At 42.3% G+C, this 20811-nt stretch overlaps 1 protein-coding gene across 4 annotated transcripts in view; it reads left to right on the top strand.

Annotated features, from left to right (window-relative positions):
* Positions 1-20811, top strand: part of PRMT8 (protein arginine methyltransferase 8) — a 144355-nt gene that overhangs the window by 3977 nt on the left and 119567 nt on the right. Inside the window, exon 1 of one of the 4 annotated variants that reach the window (XM_056517260.1) lies at positions 1592-1695. The exons of 2 other annotated variants lie outside the window; for them this stretch is intronic. In XM_056517260.1, coding sequence (XP_056373235.1) covers positions 1603-1695 — 93 coding nt within the window. In that variant the 5' untranslated portion in view covers positions 1592-1602. Of the gene's footprint in view, positions 1-1591; positions 1696-20339; positions 20416-20811 lie in introns of those variants that run through there. One more of the 4 variants, XM_056517263.1, reaches the window with a different exon arrangement.

Genomic DNA, 20811 nt, shown 5'->3' with positions numbered 1-20811 from the left:
ATATAGTAGCACTACATGGCTGTACTTGCATTTTGGGCTCCATTCCATTAAAGAATTATGTATACAGTGAGTGGGAGGGTATACATATACACATATATACGGCAGATGTACTACATTGTTGTATTAGTGTTTCAGGGGGTCCATTCCATAAAAATAGCATATATGTAGACAGGGGGGATATACATAAACACAAAACGGGGAGGGGGGTGTTGGTGTACTATTTTGCTGTATTTATGTGTTTGGGGTCCATTTGGTAAGTGGGGTGACATAGATCAGTGGTCTCCAACCTGTGGACCTCCAGATGTTGCAAAACAACAACTCCCAGCATGCCCGGACAGCCAACGGCTGTCCGGGCATGCTGGGAGTTGTAGTTTTGCAACATCAGGAGGTCCGCAGGTTGGAGACCACTGACATAGATAACATATAGTATTGTACTACATTACTGTACTTGTGTTTTGGGGTCCATTCCATTAAAGTAGTGTGTATACCAGTGTTTCTCAACCAGGGTGACTGCAGCTGTTTCAAAACTGCAACTCCCAGCATGCCCGGACCGCCAACGGCTGTATAGTGATGAGCGGCAGGGGCCATATTCGAATTTGCGATATTTTGTGAATATATTGTCGAATATTCGTCCTATGTTCGCAAAATTCGCATAGTTGCTATGTTCGTTCACTTTTTTTTCCCATGCGAAAATTCACATAAAAATTTGCATGTGAAAAAAACCGATGTGATGATATTCGCAGTAAAAATTGGCATTACAAATATTCGTGCTCAACACTAGTGCTGCATTTTATGTGACAATTCCCACAGGATACATTATTATAGTATTATTATTATTATTATTATATTGTATGCATAGAGCACCAACATTAGAGATGAGCGAACTTACAGTAAATTCGATTCGTCACGAGCTTCTCGGCTCGGCAGTTGATGACTTTTCCTGCATAAATTAGTTCAGCTTTCCGGTGCTCCGGTGGGCTGGAAAAGGTGGATACAGTCCTAGGAGACTCTTTCCTAGGACTGTATCCACCTTTTCCAGCCCACCGGAGCACCTGAAAGCTGAACTAATTTATGCAGGAAAAGTCATCAACTGCCGAGCCGAGAAGTTCGTGACGAATCGAATTTACTGTAAGTTCGCTCATCTCTAACCAACATATTCTGCGGTGCCGTACACGAAATTTGACTAATTCGCTTGTTTTCGTGCACTATAAATAACTATATTTAGTGGACAATGATACAAACAGGTGTTATGTGCTGCGTCTGTATTTGGGTTAGGGTTTTGTTAGTATTTTAGTGGAATTGCTCTGTATATAGGTCCTGTAGGTATAATGCATTCAGCATTTATTACTACAGAGATTCAGGATTCCTGCAGTAATACGAAGACAATTGGGGAGATTTATCAAAACCCGTCCAGAGGAAAAGTTGCTGAGTTGCCCATAGCAACCAATCAGATCACTGCTTTCATTTTGCAGAGGCCTTGTTAAAAATGAAAGCAGTGATCTGATTGGTTGCTATGGGCAACTCATCAACTTTTCCTCTGGACAGGTTTTGATAAATCTCCCCCAATATCCTGGGGGGGGGGGGGGGGGGGGAAGCAAGGGCATGCGTGCCGTAGTGGCAGACCAAATGGTTGCTATGGGGCCCTTGGAGTGTGAGGGGGGCCCCGTTCTGGTTGGTCCCATGATCCTTCTATTGGTAAGAAACTGCAGAACGTCTCTCCAGGGAACTGAATTGTCAGCAAATTCATATAGAGGGGGGAATAGACCAGGGCTCAAGTCTTGCAGGAACGCATGGGAACAGAGTGTCTGCACTTTTTTTTTTAGAGCAGGATCACTGTTCCCATTACCCAAATATTGGGTGAGTTCCCACATTTTTTTTCCCAGGACGTGACCCCTGGTATAGACTAATGGGTCATAGAAATTAAAAGGTGAATTTACACCAGATCCCAACATCAAATTTTACGCCATAATGAGAGGCCCATTTGTATATTTGCTATGGGGGTCTCCTTTCTTCTATGTATACAGTTGTATGGGTCTACGTAGTGGAAGAACATGTATGAATTTTCTGTGCACTTGTTCTGTACTGCTATAAAATATGTCTTGGAAGTAGCAAATTTTTCAGTAGGTATGTAGGCACATTTAGGTATGTCATGAGCCGGTGTAGTACAGTAAGGTGCGGTATAATATTGTGCTGTTTATGTACATAAATCAAGAAAAAAAATCAGGTTCCTACAGCCCAGGGGAGAGCAATACATATGTTTCCCTTCCCCAGGAGATGTTTTTTGCAGAGACAGCAAGGAAGCAGCTACCTGGCATTGAGCATACAGTATCTTATAGAGACCTCAACAAGACACTTGATGTCAAACAAATCTTGAAAACCCCCTATGGCAGTGTTTCCTAACCCGTGTGCCTCCAGCTGTTGCAAACTTACAATTTCAGCCATGCTGGGAGTTGTAGTTTTGCAACAGCTGGAGGCTCACTGGTTGGAAAACACTATCCTATAGGTTACAGTAGAAAGAAACTCACTGCACCCAGCAGTTTCTTTTATTTATTTATTTTTATATTTACAGTGGTCCCTCAAGTTACAATATTAATTGGTTCTGGGACGACCATTGTATGTTGAAACCATTGAGATTTGAGACCGGAACTCTATGGAAACCTGGTAATTGGTTCTGAAGCCACCAAAAAGTCATCCAAAAAAAAAAAAGGAAAAAGTACTGTACTGTACTGTAAGGGGCGCTACCAGACATCAGTCAGTGCATACACTTCAGTAATACAGGTAAAGAGTACAGAACATGTAATACCTCCCTGTGCTGTAGGGGGCGCTACCAGACCGGCCATTGACACATTTCACAGATCTGGACTGTCTCTACATTGTATGTTGAGTCTGGTTTCAAGTTACAATGGTCCAGAATAGACCATTGTATGTTGAAACTATTGCATGTTGAGGCCATTGTAGGTTGAGGGATCATGGTATTTCTTTATATTAATATTTATTTATATATTATGTTATTTATTCATTTTAATTATTTATTTATTAAATATATCTATTTTATTTTATTTATGTATTTATTTTAATTATTATTTATTCATCTATTTTGTAATTTATTAATTTTTATTTTTTAATATTTTATTTTACTGGAGGCTCACTGGTTGGGAAACACTGCCTTATAAGCTACAGTGGAAAGAAACTCACTGCACCAAACAGTTTGTTCTTTTTATTTATTAATTAATTAATTTATTTTAATTATTATTTATTTATCTATTTAGTTATTTATTTTTAAATTTTTTTTGCTTACTATTTTTTTATATTTTATTTTACAAATTTTTTTTGTGGAGGGGTCCTATAGGTATGCAGTGGTGTCCATTATATGTATATATATATATATATATATATATATATATATATATATATATATATAATATAACATTATATATGGTGTCCATATAGGTATCCTACTCGTTCTCATAAAAGCAAACTCTATCCATAAACCCAACTAGAGCACATAGAGGACACAGAGAGGGGTCCCCCCCCCCCCCCAATTTGGACTCCCTTCTATGATCCAGGGCAGATAGTTATTTTACCCCATTAAAGGGGGACTCCACTGGAAAACTTTTTTTTATTTTTTAATCAACTGGTGCCAGAAAGTTAAACAGACTTGTAAATTACTTCTATTTAAAAATCTTAATCCTTCCAGTACTTATCAGCTGCTGTATGCTCCAGAGGAAGTTGTTTTCTTTTTGAATTTCCTTTCTGTCTGACCACAGTGTTCTCTGCTGACACCTCTGTCCATGTCAGGAACTGTCCAGAGCAGGAGAGGTTTGCTATTACTAAAAGGATTAGGATTTTTAAATAGAAGTCCGGCCAGGGCTTCCTCCGATGGCAGTGAATCTGAGTGACCCTCTCTATTGTGGTTTCCAGGTCACGAGTGATTTGCAAAGTCTTGATACATTGTTGTTTACTTGTGCCTATGCCTACTTTGGCTATATGATATTCTGGCATTTACATCTTTAGACAAGGAAACGTATGAGCGGAGAACTCACACACAGCCACTGTCCCTACCTATTGCCTATCCTAGTGTTTCCCAACCAGGGTGCCTCCAGCTGTGGCCAAACTACAACTCCCAGCAAAGGCTGTCTGGGCATGCTGGGAGTTGTAGTTTGGCCACAGCTGGAGGCACCCTGGTTGGGAAACACTGGCCTATCCGTGATTGACAACCTAAGTGCTGGGGCAGCGTTGTCAAAATAATAAAATACAAAACAGATGAGGAACAGCTGGAGGCACACAAACCACCAGAGATACAGTAAGACACACACACAGTCAAATCGTAGTCAAATTAGCCAAGCTCGGTACAAGGAAATAGCAGAGTACAGGAATGTAGAGCAAGAGAAGAGTCAAAGGAAAAGCCAAAGATCAATCCAGTAAGCAGGAGGTGTCAGCTAAGGTATAACCTTTCACGGACGCCGGACTGATCACTGCTCCTAGCTTATATAGGCAGGTGATCAGGGATACACCTTCCTGATAGGTAACAGAGCTGAGAACCTCTCCCAGACGACACAGGTGAGCTCCCAGCAGCTCCAGCCCAACTAGAGCAATTTAACTCTTCGTGTATGGCCAGAGTCAGATGTTACACAGCCCTTTACATTGAAAGTTGGCGATCCTAGGCGGGATCTCTTAGATCAGACACTTATGGGTGTCATTCACTGATAAATACTTTTGGTACATTGTTGTTGCCCTGTGCCTATGCCTACTCTGCCTCCTATCCAGGCATGGACTGCGGTTACATCTTTAGCATATTGTACTGGGGATCTCAGTGCAGTCACTTGTGATATATTTTGTCGGAGAGCAGATGTGTATTAGTCCTTTCCAGGGGGTTCTAACAACCCATAGGGACCAACATGAACTCTCTATCTGATGGATTCATTCTTTTATCTTCTTAGTGGAAGTAAGTGGGGGTGGTGTGGGGAGAATCCCTGTATGTGTGAGGTACATTAACATAGGACAACTTTTGAAGAAGCACGTTCATCCTATTGGCCCAACTAGTTCCTTTTTTAACCATAGCCAAATAACAGAGAGAGGAGCTCCTAGTGTGCCACCGTAGGTCCAGGTTCGAGATAGGTGACAATGGGCTCCATAATCCTTATCGATGATGCAAAACACTATAGAAAGCACAAAATAGGGAATCCACTACGGCACTTCCCAATGTGGTCTGGGGAATAGCCATACAGAAGATCTGGATCAGAAGAAATAGACGTAGATAGGCCAGGACAGGACTATGTAGGAGCATCTGGAGAACCATGAGCAATGTGGAACGTGACGTCCACTTTCAGCACCACCGTCGATGGACTGTATTACACAAAAATTTGCAAATGCGTTTCGGGCAAAATCAACCTTTCATCAGGCATGTGTAGTGTTGAGCAGCATAGGCCATATTCGAATTTGCAAATATTCGCGAATATATGGATGAATATTCGTCATATATTCGCGAATATTCGCATATACGTAATATCCTCGTTTTATTTCCGCATGCGCAAAAAATCGCGTATGAGAAAATTTGTATAAAAATTTACAAATGCAAATTTTCGTATATGCGAAAATTCGCACACCAGTCTCACACAGTACTATTAGAGCCTTCTTTACACCACACAAGCTGGAAGCAGAGAGGGGTGATCACTGTGATGTGTACTGTAAAAAAAAAAAAAAAAACGAATATTCGTAATTACGAATATACAGTGCTATATTCGCGAATATTCGCGAATTAGCGAATATGCGATATTCGCGAATAAAATTCGCTTTGCGAATATTCGCGAGCAACACTATTCATTAGTAGTGTTGCTCGCGAATATTCGCAATATGAATTTTATTCGCGAATATCGCATATTAGCGAATATTCGCAAATATAGCACTATATTCGTAATTACAAATATTCGTTTTTTTTTGTTGTTTTTTTTCACAGTACACATCACAGTGATCACCCCTCTCTGCTTCCAGCTTGTGTGGTGTAAAGAAGGCTCTAATACTACTGTGTGAGACTGGCGTGCAAATGTTCGCATATGCGAATGTTTGCTTGTACAGGTTTTTGTATATTCGTCCATATATTCGCGAATCCGAATATGGCCTATGCCGCTCAACACTATTCATTAGAGCACTGTATGGTACTATTCATCAGAACACTGTATGGCACTATTCATTAGGGCACTGCATGATACTATTCCTCAGAACACTGTATGGCACTATTCATTAGAGCCCTGTATGGTACTGTTCATCAGAACACTGTATGGCACTATTCATTAGGGCACTGTATGGTACTAATATTCATCTAGTACTACATGGAAATGCATGGCACTATTCATTAAAGCACTATGTGGCACTATTTCTTCAGGCCAATGTATGGCGCTATTAATTAAAATGCTTTTATGGCCTTATTATCAAGGCAATGTATGTCGCTATTGATAAAGGCACGTAATGGCACTATTCATCATGACACTGTATGGCACTATTAGTAAACACAATATATAACACTATTCATTAAGACACATATGTTACTATTCATTATTGTTTTTTTTTCCTATCTCTTATTTATCTATCTCATATCTATCTATCTATGTCATATCTATCTATGTCATATCTATCTATCTATCTCATATCTATCTATCTATCTATCTATTTCATATCTATCTCTCTATCTCATATCTATCTATCTCATATCTATCTATCTCATATCTATCTATCTATCTAGGAAGGATGCCGCAGCACACGGGAGGTTCATAAGTGTAAACAGTGGTTTATTCCATGATAATACAAGTTAGCAAACGTTTCTGCTGCCAATGCAGCCTTTGTCAAGCCTTGTCATGTCAAGCCTTGTCATGCTTGACAAAGGCTGCATTGGCAGCAGAAACGTTGCTAACTTGTATTATCATGGAATAAACCACTGTTTACACTTTTGAACCTCCCGTGTGCTGCGGCATCCTTCCTAGATGTCTGAATTGCCTTGACCGGGGCTCCACTCGCTGCTTGCACCGCTATCATACTATTGTGGGACGTGCTGCTCTTCCTTTCCTTGTGCTGTATCTATCTATCTATCTATCTCCTATCTATCGCATATCTATCTCATATCTATCTATTTATCTATCTCATATCTATATATCTCATATCTATCTATCTATCTATCTATCTCTCATATCTATCTATCTATCTATCTCATATCTATCTATCTCATATCTATTTATCTTATATCTATCTATCTCATATCTATCTAACAATCTATCTATCTATCTATCTCATATCTATCTCCTATCTATCTCCTATCTATCTATCTCATATCTATCTGTATATCGCATATCTATCTATCTATCTGTCTATCTATCTATCTATCTATCTATCTATCTATCTATCTATCTGTCTGTCTGTCTGTCTGTCTGTCTGTCTATATCATATCTATCTCCTATCTATCTCATATCTATCTATCTATCTCCTATCTATCTGTATCATATCTATCCATCTATCTATCTCATATCTATCTATCTATTTATTTATCTATCTATCTTCTTTCTTTCAGAGCTAAGTCTGTCAGGGTGTTGCAGAGATGAGTTTGTGATATTGTGGTTTACAAAGACTTAAGATAGAACTACTCCATAGAATTATGATGCCGCTGCTGTAAAGGACGCATTGAGCTCTGCTACATCTGTATTGGAGGGGATGTTACTCCTGGAGAGATGACTAGAAGCTGGTGTATAGTGAATTCCAATAAGCTCTGCCCATTAAAGAGCCCTGTGCCCCGCTGGCAGCTCTGTCCTGATTTATGGGGAATACAGGGAATGTGCCTATTGGTTTTGCAGTGAATTGCTGCAGCAGAGCCGTGCATTACAATGAGGGCAGAGGAGCAGCACATGTATCCAGTGCACAGGCGCAGAGCTCTCCATGGTGCTGCAGATTGTCAGAGGACAGGGGGAGGAGGGGGGACAACTCAGCTCTGCTGCACTATGCGGCTGCTGTCATACAGATTCATAGCTCTGATGGCCTACAGTGAATGGCTTAGATTTTCTTAGATGTAGTGGAAATGACTTTGTCGCATATTTTTGTCTCAGATGTGGCAGACTAGAATTTTAGATGTAGCAGAGTTGAGTATGTTGTGCCCTAAGTTTCAGATGTTGCAAAGCAAAGTATATCTGGCGGTGTAGTTAGACACATTTTTTTTATTTATTTATTTTATATATGTCAGATGTAGCAGTCTAGACTTTTAGATGTAGCAGAGCTGAGTATGTGCTACCTGAAGTTTTAGATGTTGCAAAGTTGAGTATGTCACATTTTGGTCAAATTTTTTGGATCTATGTCAGATTTAGCGGCCTGGAGCTTTAGATGTAGCAGAGCTGAGTATGTGGCACCCTGAGAATGTCTCCTGATGTAGTAAAGATGAGTTTGTCACATTTTTCGGATCTGTGTTTGTCAGAGGTATTAGTTCTACAGAAGTGTTTCCCAACCAGGGAGCCACCAGCTGTTGCAAAACTACAACTCCCAGCATGCCCAGACAGCCTTTGGCTGTCTGGGCATGCTGGGAGTTGTAGTTTTGCAACAGCCAGAGGCACACTGGTTGAAACGGACTGGTCTACAGTTTTAAATGTAACAGAGCTGAGGATGTGGTACAATGAATTTTGGATGTTGAAAAGCTAAACACATCTGATGATATAGTAACGATGAGTTTGTCACATGTTTTGAATCTGTGTTTGTGAAATGTGGCAGACTAGAGTTTCGGATGTAACAGAGCTGAGTATGTTGAAACCTGAGTTTCAAATGTTGCAGAACTAAGAATATAGTTGGTCAAATTTTTATTTTTTTTTATGTCAGAGGTAGCAGAAGCCTGGAGTTTTAGATATAGCAGAGCTGAGTATGTGCCACCTGTAGTTTCAGATGTTACAAAGCAAAGTATGTCTGATGATGTTTTAGAGATGGGTTTTGTTGTATATTCTGGATCGGTGTTTGACTGTTGTAGCAGTATGGAGTTTCAGACACAGCAGAGCTGAGTATGTGCCACCTGTAGTTTCAGATGTTGCAAAGGTATATATGTCTGATGATGTAGCAAGGATGAGTTTGTCACATATTTTGGATCTGTGTGTGTCTGTTGTAACAGTCTGGAGTTTCAGATGTAGCAGAGCTGAGTATGTGGACCTCTGAGTTTCAGATGTTGCAAAGCTCAGTATGTCTGATGATGTAGTAGAGATGAGTTTATCAGAGGTATTAATCTACAGCAGTGTTTCCCAACCAGTGTGCATCCCAGACAGCCAAAGGCTGGAAGTTGTAGTTTTGCAACAGCTGGAGACACACTGGTTAGAAAACACTGGTATACAGTTTCCTATGTAGCAAAGCTGAGTATGTGGTACAATGAGTTTCAGATGTTTCAAAGCTAAGTATGTCTGATGACGTATTAAAGATACATTTGTTACATATTTTGGATCTGTGTTTGTCTGTTGTAGCAGTCTGGAGTTTTGGATGTAGCAGTGCTGAGTATGTTGCACTCTGAGTTTCAGATGTGGCAAAGCTTAGAATGTCTGATGATGTAGTAGAGAGGAGTTTGTACCATATATTTGGATCTGTGTTTGTCAGATGTAGCAGGCTAGAGTTTCAAATGTAGCAGAGATGAGTAAGTAGAACAGTGAGTTCCAGATGTTGCAAATCTAAGCATGTTTGAAGATGTAGTCAATCTTAGACCAGTGGTCCCCAAACTCTGGCCCTCCAGATGTTGCAAAACTACAACTCCCAGCATGCCCGGACAGCCGCTGGCTGTCCGGGCATGCTGTGAGTTGTAGTTTTGTAACATCTGGAGGGCCACAGTTTGGTCACCACTATCTTAGACATATTCTGGAGCTGTGTTTGTCAGATATGACATAGCTGAGTTTCATATGTTACATAGCCTAATATAGCTGATGATGTAGTAATCATGAGTTTGTTACATGAGGTTGTCCGGAGATGTGTTTCTGACAAAGCTAAAGGGGAAGTCCGCTGCTCAGCATTTGGAACAAACTGGAACAAATCTCATATCTATCTATCTTATCTCTATCTATCTATCTATCTATCTATCTCATATCTATCTATCTAACCAAAGGATAAGTTGGCCAGCACTATTGATTCCAAACTATTATATAGACCTGGCATACAGGTGCAGGCTGTTGGGCTAAATATACAGCAACAGGAGAATACAGCAGCACACTGCCAGCACAAAGATATAAATAAAACATGAGTATATAGACAAAACATGAGTATATAGATAAAACATGAGAAGCTATACAGCTGTAGTGCAATAAATGAAAATATGAAATTATGAAATTATGAGGTACTTACCTTGCAAATTTGGCGGCCAAATAGCTTGACCATCCCACCACGGTACATATACGGGGGAGTGGCTACCTCCATGTTGGCTCTTGCACCCCACCCACCTCTATTAGGTGTATATAAGGTGCCTTGGATGTTTCAGATCTTGCAATGCCTGCTGTACTGTTCACACAGAGGCATATTCATAGTGTAGGGTCCGTCCCAAAATGAGGTCACCTTACCGTGGTGGGATGGTTATTTGGCCACCAAATTTGCAAGCTAAGTACCTCATAATTTCATATTTTCATTTATTGCACTACAGCTGTATAGCTTTTCATGTTCTATCTATATACTTATGTTTCATCTATATACTCATGTTTTATCTATATCTTTGTGCTAGCAGTGTGCTGCTGTATTCTCCTGTTGCTTTCTATCTATCTATCTCTCTCTCTCATATCTATCTATCTCATATCTATCTATCTCATATCTATCTATCTCACCCGTCACGCCCCCTCCCATTGACTTGCATTGAGGGGGTGTGGCGTGACATCATGAGGGGGCGGGGATATGACATCACAAGCTCACGGCGTCGGCTCCAGCGTTCAGAACAGTTTGTTCCAAACGCTGAGCAGCGGAGTACCCCTTTAAGATCCAAATGTTACGGAGTTGAGTACGGCCGATGGGATAGTAGAGCTGAGTTTGCCAGATATTGGGCACCTGTCAGATTTTGCAGACCTGCATATATTTAGTGGTAAAGTTAAAAAGAGTTTGCTAGATATAGTGGAACTGAATTTCTTCACATTTTGTTAAGTTTTGTTTTAGATGTTGCAGCGCTGATTCTGGCCAGTGATGCTTATTTTGTCAGATATTGTGCAGGTTTCAATGAGTTAAAAGAGATATCAGGATTAAAAAACGTATCCCCTATCCTAAAGATAGGGGATATGTTTCAGATCGCGGGGGCTCCGACCGCTGGGTCCCCCCGCGATCTCCCGTATGGGACCCTGGCTCTCCGGCCAGAGAGCGCGTGTCGACCACCGCACAAAGTGGCGGCTGACACGCCCCCTCAATACATATCAGAACCGGAGATTGCCGAAGGCAGCGCTCCAGCTCTGCCATAGAGTTGTATTGAGGGGGCGTGTAATCTGCCGCTTCGTGCGGTGGCCGAGGGCTGTTGGGGCCCCGTACAGGAGATCGCCGGGAGTCCCAGTGGTCGAACCCCCCACAATCTAAAAATCATCCCCTATCCTTAGGATAGGGGATACGTTTTTCAATCCTGGATATCTCCTTTAAGTATCTGATGATGAACTGTAGTAGAGTTGAGTTTGTAATATACTTTGTAGTGAAGTGTATGGCAGAGTAACGTTCCATATTTCCAAAATTAAGTGTGTCTGAGAGTGTAACAAAGATAGAAACATAGAATGTGTCAGCATTTAAGAACCATTTGGTCCATCTAGACTTCCCAATATTATAAATACTTATGAATAGTCCTTGTCCCTTCCTTATGTGAAGGATAGCCTTATTCCTATCCCTATCTTATATGAAGGATAGCCTTATGCCTATCTCTATCTTATATGAAGGATAGCCTTATACCTATCCCTATCTTATATGAAGGATAGCCTTATACCTATCCCTATCTTATATGAAGGATAGCCTTATACCTATCCCTATCTTATATGAAGGGTAGCCTTATGTATATCCCTATCTCATATGAAGGATAGCCTTATGCCTATCCCTATCTTATATGAAGGATATCCTTATACCTATCTCTATCTTATATGAAGGATAGCCTTATACCTATCCCTATCTTATATGAAGGATAGCCTTATACCTATCCCTATCTTATATGAAGAATATCCTTATACCTATCTCTATCTTATATGAAGGATAGCCTTATACCTATCCCTATCTTATATGAAGGATAGCCTTATACCTATCCCTATCTTATATGAAGGATAGCCTTATAACTATCTCTATGTTATATGAAGGATAGCCTTATACCTATCCCTATCTTATATGATGGATAGCCTTATACCTATCCCTAGCTTATATGAAGGATAGCCTTATACCTATCCCTAGCTTATATGAAGGATAGCCTTATACTTATCCCATGCATGCTTAAACTCCTTCACTGTATTTGCAGTGACCACTTCTGCAGGAAGGCTATTCCATGCATCCACTACTCTCTCAGTAAAGCAATACTCCCTGATAATACTGCAGAAACCTTTGCCCCTCTAATATAAAACGATGTCCTTTTGTGGTAGTTTTTCTTTTATTAAATCTTCGCTCCTCCTTTACTGGGTTAATTCCCTTTATGTATATAAAAGTTTTGATCAAATGTCCTTTAACCTTTCCTGATAAGTTTTATCCTGCAATCCATGTACTAGTTTAGTATCTTCTCTGAACTCTCTCCGGTGTATCTATATTCTTCTGGAGATACGGCCTCCAGTACTGCGCACAATACTCCAAGTGAGGTCTCACCAGTGTTTGGTACAGCTGTATGAACACTTCCCTCTTTACTGCTAATACCTCTTGCTATACACCCATGAGCACATCCCTCTTTACTGCTAATACCTCTTCCTATACACCCATGAGCACGTCCCTCTTTACTGCTAATACCTCTTCCTAAACACCCATGAGCACATCCCTCTTTACTGCTAATACCTCTTGCTATACACCCATGAGTACGTCCCTCTTTACTGCTAATACTTCTCCCTATACACCCATGAGCACTTCACTCTTTCTACTGCTAATACCTCTCCCTATACACTCAAATATTTCCTGCTGCTCTATGACATTGTCTGCCTACCTTTAAAGGGGTATTCCGGCCAAAGACATCTTATCCCCTATCCAGACATGAATAGAGGGGGTGTGATGTGACGTCACATCTCCAGTCCCGGGAACACAGAGGTATCCGAGACTGTAGCAGCAGCCCGGCATAGAATGCGGGTTCTGCACGGAGATCGCGGGGATTCCAGTGGCAGGCCCCACGCGATCAGACATCTTATCCCCTATCCTGTGGATAGGGGATAAGATGTCTTTGGCTGGAATACCCCTTTAAATCGTCTGAAATAATGACCCCTAAATCCCTTTCCTCAGATACTTTTGTATCTTAAGCACACTTAGCGCGAAACGTACGAGCTGAACAGAAATATTTATTGAGGCAGTCGGCTAGTCCTTTATCTTCTTCTACATACCTTCCTTCCTCTGTTTTTAACTTAGTTATTCCTTGTTTTAATTTCCTTTTTCATTTATATATCTGAATAATGTCTTATCTTCTGTTTTCACTAACTGAGCTAGTTTCTCTTTTGCCTGCGCTTCATCAGGGGTATTGGGCAGATGTGTTTGTCACATATTGGGCAGATGTGTTGGTCACATATTGGGCAGATGTGTTGGTCACATATTGGGCAGATGTGTTGGTCACATATTGGGCAGATGTGTTTGTCACATATTGGGCAGATGTGTTGGTCACATATTGGGCAGATGTGTTGGTCACATATTGGGCAGATGTGTTTGTCACATATTGGGCAGATGTGTTGGTCACATATTGGGCAGATGTGTTTGTCACATATTGGGCAGATGTGTTTCATGTTGCAATTCAGAATGTACACAATGGTATAGCTGAGCTGAGTTTGGTAGGTGTTGTGGGTTTGGTAGCCAATATGAAACTGGCAGGTATTGGCTATGTTTCAGTTGTTGGAAAGCTGAGTGTGCCCCATGATGTAGCAGGGTCTGCAGTTTGAGCTGTTGCAGGGATCGGTACATCTGATGATGTAGCAGAGCTGAGTTTAGATGTTACAGAACTGGGTATGTCTGATGATGTAGCATGCTAGATCTTTTAAAGAATTGACAACTTGTGTGATAATATAGCAGATCTGTGTTTGTTGTGTTGCATAAAGTTACATTTGAGTTTTTAACTGGGCACTGTCACCAACCTTTTTTTTTTTTTAAATATATATATGTTGTAGTACTTATGTACTACAACATATCTCCAATATAGATTAATTTAAAAATAAATAAATAAATAGTGTATTTTACATTTGAAAACTGGCCACTAGGGGTCTCCCTCCTAGTGGCCAGCTGCAGCCTGCCGTGACGTCACGCCTGAATTCGGACGGATGCCGGCCGGGCAATCGGTCCTAATTCGGTCAGCCTGCGCTCGCTCCCTGCCTGTCAATCAGACAGGCGAGAGTGAGCGCTGTGAACGCTGGGTCTGCGCTCATTGGCTGCCTGCCCCCGGCATGTACAGTCTGGAGGCAGCGCGGCACTGAATATCAGTGCTGCGCTGATGCTCCAGGACTGTACATGTCCTGTACAGGTAAGTGATGTCTTATTTCACTTACCTGTACTTTGTTTTCGGACCTGGGTCTCGGTGGTGAGCACGGCAGGTGGGCGATGCTCCTATACGCCTCATCCCTGGATAACACTACACTGCTAAACAGGGAGGATGAGACCCCGGAGCAGCCTGCCGTGCTATTGGCCGCTAATGTATGCGTGCTCCCGACAGGAGCGCAGCATAGATGAGGTGAGGGCGGAAGTCGGCGCCCAGCAGGCGTCAGTGACGTTGCGCCTGCTGGGGAAGTGGGCTTCCGGCAGAGGTAAACATACGAGAAGAAGATGAGACATTTGTAAGGTAGAAAAAAAAAATTCAAAGGTAGGGAGGGGGTTAGGGATAGATTAGCAATAGGTAGGGACAGAAAAAAAAATGCAGATGGTGGGAGCTACTCTTTAAAGGGGTACTCCGGCGCTAAGACATCTTATTCCCTATCCAAAGGATAGGGAATAAGATGCCTGAACGCGGGAGTCCCGCCGCTGGGGACCCCCTTGATCATGCACACAGCACCCCGTTATAATCAGCCCCCTGATGACTGGCGATCACGGGGCCGGAGCGTTGTGACATCACGGCTCCGCCCCCATGTGACATCACACTCCGCCCCCTCAATGCAAGCCTATGGGAGGGGGCGTGACAGCTGTATAGGCTTGCATTGAGGGGGTGGAGCCGTGACGTCACAATGCTCCGGCCTCGTGATCGCCAGTAATCAGACCCGAAGCGAACACGCTCCGGGGACTGATTATAACGGGGGGGCTGCGTGCAAGATCACGGGGGTCGGCATCTTATCCCCTTATCCCCGCGATCAGGCATCTTATCTTAAGATAAGATGTCTTAGCGCCGGAGTACCCCTTTAAATGTGTGGCTTTCATGGGATGCTGGGAGTTGTAGTTTTCCAACAATTTGAGAGTTACAGGTTGGTGTATATCAGGCATAGCAGGGTAAGTAGGTGCACTGTGTCATGTGTGACTTTGAGTTTCAGGATTTGTGCAGATATATGTGGTGTCCCGGCACCTTATTTCATACTGTGCCTTGGTTATTAGTCCCCAGAGTCAGAGTCCCTAGGACTATCGGGGTCCGCTTCCCTAATAAGCCCCTAGTCACCCCTTAGTACTTGATATTTATGAATATTATCTTTGTAAATATGTATATGGTGTTACTCTCTTGTTTTAGCGTCGCAGGACCTTAGGTCATGTGACATGGTTCAGAACTCTATGGTATGTTTAAGGACCTTAGGTGGTTCTTGAGTCACGTGTTATCCCATAATGCCGTGTAACGGTGAGTGACAGTTGTTTTGGATAAATCCATATAAGGGAGCTGCGGCCATTGATCGCTCTCTTGGGTTGCTGTCACTGAACGAGGTAGGACCTCCGCAACTTTCAAATACGTTTACTAGGCCAAAGCCTTGCGGCCTCGGCCTACATCACAGCGGTTAAATATATATAATTCCCCGCTACTCTCTCTGAGTTTTAGTTATTTCCCTGATGATGTCTAATGTTGAGCGGCATAGGCCATATTCGAATTCGCGAATATTCGGACGAATATTCGTCATATATTCGCGAATATTCGCATATTCGTAATATTACCGTTTTATTTTCGCATACACGAAAATTAACATATGCGAAAATTAACATATGCGAAAATTAGCATCTACAAAAATTCAATAGGCAAATATTCGCATATGCGAAACTTCGCGCACCAGTCTCACACAGTAGTATTAGAGCCTTCTTCACACCACACAAGCTGGAAGCAGAGAGGGATGATCACTGTGATGTGTACTGTGAAGAAAGAAAAAAAAAACGAATCTTCGTAATTACGAATAAATAGCGCTATATTCGCGAGCAACACTAATGATGTCATATATGTTTACCAGATATTATTTTGCTGCCTTTGTCATATGTAGTTGAGTTTCAGATGTTGCAGAACTGATTACGTATGATGCTTGCTTACATACATTATGCCTTCCTGGTGATGTAGCAGAACAGTGTTTGGCAGGTTAGAGACTAGTGTTGAGCGGCATAGGCCATATTCGAATTCTCGAATATTCACGAATATATGAATGAATATTCGTCATATATATTCGCTAGATTTGCATTTCGCAATATTCACGTTTTATTTTCGCATATACGTAAATTCGCGTATGCGAAAAGTAGCATATGCACAAATGTGCATATACGAAAATTAGCATATATAAAAATGAACATGCACGAAAAATCGCATACGAGAAAATGTTAGCATATGCAAATTTTTGCCCATGCGAAAATTTGCTTACACAAATATTCGTATATGCTGGGATATAAATTTGCATACACGAAAAGTCGCATATACGAAAATTTACCATATCAATTTCTTGTCTATGCGAAAATTGTCATATATAAAAAGCATATACGAAAATTTGTATATATTAAAATTAACATATATTAAAATTTGCATATGCGAACATTTCGCATGCGCTTAAGTTTCGCGTATGCGAAAATTTACATATAAAAATTCATATATGTGAAAATTTGCATATGAAAATCTTCGCATATGCGAAAATTCGCTCGCCAGTCTCACACAGTAGTATTAGAGCCTTCATTACATCACACAAGCTGGAAGCAAAGAGGGATGATCACTGTGATGTGTACTGTGATTAAAAAATAAAATCGTAATTACGAATATATAGTGCTATATTCGCGAATTCACGAATATTCGCGAATATGCGATATTCACGAATAAAATTTGCATATGCGAATATTCGCGAGCAACAATAGAGACCAGAGTTTCCAGATCTATGGCTGTCCAGGCATGCTGGGAGTTGTAGTTCCTGAATGTGTTTATCGTGTCACAAGTAACTTGGTGTTTTCGAGTATCGGATGAGACATTTCTATTGTTAAATTTTGTCAGTCCCCGGGGAACGACGCTTGAGCTGGATTGAACGCTGTAGCGTTTTCGGTTTATCGCAGTTTATTTGACATTTAAGTGTTTCTTGCTGTGTGTGTGGCAGAGACGACTGGAATATGATAGATACAGAATCTTTACACTTCATGCCTCTCCGCTGCTTCTTCTTACTTCTTGTGTCCTTCTTGGTCCATTGATTTCTATGTAGAACTAATACTTAAAGGGGCACTCCACTTTTCCAACGTTTGGAACATTTTGTTCCGAAAGCTGGGTGCAGGTTGCGGGGGTCGTGACATCACGGGCGCGCCCTTCGTGACGTTATGCCACACTCCCGCAATGCAAGTCTATGGAGTGTGTCTGATTGGCCTGGAAGCTGTATGTCACATTTGTGGTGCCGGGGTGTTGCAATGGAGTAGCAGGGTCTGGTGGTATTAACCCTGTGGGGTAAGGTGTTATTAACCCCTGATTAGTCGTGACGCCAGGATGTGGTTGTTTCGGTATAAGGCCCTGCCGACAACCAACCAAGAAACAGCAGGCAATAAAGGAATGTCCACAGCAGGAATTGTGAAAATAACTGGAACTTTTACTTGGAATTCGTATTAAACAGTCTTTACAGTTATGCAGTTTCTCTAGAGGCAACCGGAATGCAGGATACCTCACAGGCTTGCTGGGACTTGTAGTATTGAGAATATCTACGCAGGCCACCTTGCTACTAATATTATTATTGAGTTGAGTAGTAGTCACTAGAATTGTAGATAGAGCTTGATAAGGTTTTTAAGTGGCTGCAGGTTCTTTAGGCTTTGGCCTAGCGGAGATGAATTTAGATAGTACAGGTATTGTGCTTGACTGAAATCCAGGAGATCAGTGAGCAAGAGAGTGCAGGAACAAGCGAGAGAGTTTAGAGACTACAGCCCCTTATATACTGGGGGGGGGGGGGGGGGGCTGGACTAAAGCCCATTGGTTGCAAAGCCTGTGGTTCCTGTGACATTGGCACTCTGGGTAGTGTCACATGACAGTGGTTCACATGACTAACCTCTATACATTTGTACAACTTTATGTATAATGAACAATATGTACACAACACATTTACAATGCATTAACAGAAGGTGAGCAAGGGGTGAGCCCTGCAGGAGAGCCCTATAGACTGCAGGGACTCTTCCGGAGGGGACCTAGAGATGGTACAGGACCATGTCCTGTACCAGGATACCACGCATAAATAATTTCTTCTGCTACCATTACCACTGTTGCCAGGCTCGCTTATCTCTAGTACTGAGTGACAGCTGCAGCTGCATCCCCTCCCTCCCTTTTCCTTCTCATGATGGGTAATGAGTGAGACCCTGCAGTTGCATCCCCTCCCTCTCCTCACCTTCTCATGCTGGGTACTGAGTGAGACCCTGCAGCTGCATCCCCTCCCTCTCCTCACCTTCTCATGCTGGGTACTGAGTGAGACCCTGCAGCTGCATCCCCTTCCTCTCCTCACCTTCTCATGCTGGGTACTGAGTGAGACCCTGCAGCTGCATCCCCTTCCTCTCCTCACCTTCTCATGCTGGGTACTGAGTGACCAGCTGTTTTACACTAGTTACATTTTTTTAAGTTTTCCAAACAATTACAGATATTTTTACAGGCAAGGGAAGGGAATCTTCGGGCAGTGTGAAGGGGCGGCTGTTATAGGCTTCCTTTAATATATACTTTTTACCTATGCCTGTAATAATAATAATAATCACTAATATTGTGCACTAATATGTCATGCGACTATGGAGCATTTGTGCCGTGGGCCTGTTGAATTGTCATTTATTAAAGGGGTACTCTGCTGCCCAGCGTTTGGAATGCTGGAGGCAGGAGCTCATGACATCATAGCCCCGCCCCCTCAATGAAAGTCTATGGGAGGGGGCGTGACAGCTGTCACGCCCCCTCCCATAGAACTTACATCGAGGGGGCGGGGCGTGAGATCATGAGGGGACTATGACATCATGAGGGGGCGAGTCTATGACGTCACGAGCTCCCGGCGCCAGCTCCAGCGGTCGGAACAGTTTGTTCCAAACGCTGAGCAGCGGAGTACCCCTTTAAGGCAGTTTCTATAGATGCTTTGTATTTCCTATTTATAAAGTCGCGTCGTATAGAACACCAGGATTAATAGGAAATGTCCGGCAGCTGTGAATTGTCTTTATAATGACATTTCCCCTGGATGTAAAGTGAATCTCACTGTATAAGCACAATTAGTAGAATCGGCCGACGGCTTCTAATTACTGAAATAATTGTGTAATCAGAGATGGTGGCACTCATTTACTATCGCAAACCTGGGGTTGTGCGGCAGATTTGAGAAAAACCCGACTAAGGCTGGGTTCACACTACGTTTTCTCCCATACGGGAGCGCATACGGCAGGGGGGAGCTAAAACCTTGCGCTCCCGTATGCCTTCGTATGCGCTCCCGTATGTCATTCATTTCAATGAGCCGGCCGGAGTGAAACGTTCGGTCCGGTCGGCTCATTTTTGCGCCGTATGCGCTTTTACAACCGGACCTCAAACCGTGGTTGACCACAGTTTTAGGTCCGGTTGTAAAAGCTCACACGGCGCAAAAATGAGCCGACCGGACCGAACGTTTCACTCCGGCCGGCTCATTGAAATGAATGACATACGGGAGCGCATACGAAGGCATACGGGAGCGCAAGGTTTTAGCTCCCCCCTGCCGTATGCGCTCCCGTATGGGAGAAAACGTAGTGTGAACCCAGCCTAACTCTCCATTTTACTAAGAAACCCTGAAAAAGGGGCGTGGTCGCCGGGGGAAAGGGGCGTGGTTACCGTGGAAAGGGGCGCGTTCCCGACATTTTCGCAAAAACCCAACATATTTACTAAGGTTTCCACAGAAAATGTGGTGGATTTGAGCTGAAGAAAACCCTACACAGGTCAGAGCATATGTAAAAAAAAAAGCAAAATGTAAGGAAAGTGGAAAATGTAGGGAAACCTCAGTAAATACCGTGGAAAATAAATTGTAGGGAATTAAAACCCACAAAGAAACCTACACAACACTCTTAGTAAATCAGGACCAGTGTGCGGAGGATAGAGGGTTAACAACACAGGGTATGCTACCAGGAAGGGTTATAGGGGGAGATTTATCAAAACCTGTCCAGAGGAAAAGTTGCTGAGTTGCCCATAGCAACCAATCAGATCGCTTCTTTCACTTTTGAAAAGGCCTCTGCAAAATGAAAGAAGCGATCTGATTGGTTGCTATGGGCAACTGGGCAACTTTTCCTCTGGACAGGTTTTGATAAATCTCCCCCATTATGTATATATTATATGTA

The sequence above is a fragment of the Hyla sarda genome, chromosome 4, assembly GCF_029499605.1.
Source record: "Hyla sarda isolate aHylSar1 chromosome 4, aHylSar1.hap1, whole genome shotgun sequence".
NCBI classification, from domain to species: domain Eukaryota; kingdom Metazoa; phylum Chordata; class Amphibia; order Anura; family Hylidae; genus Hyla; species Hyla sarda.
The sequence above is the reverse complement of the archived record's forward strand: the minus strand, read 5'-3'. Positions and strand labels throughout refer to the sequence as shown.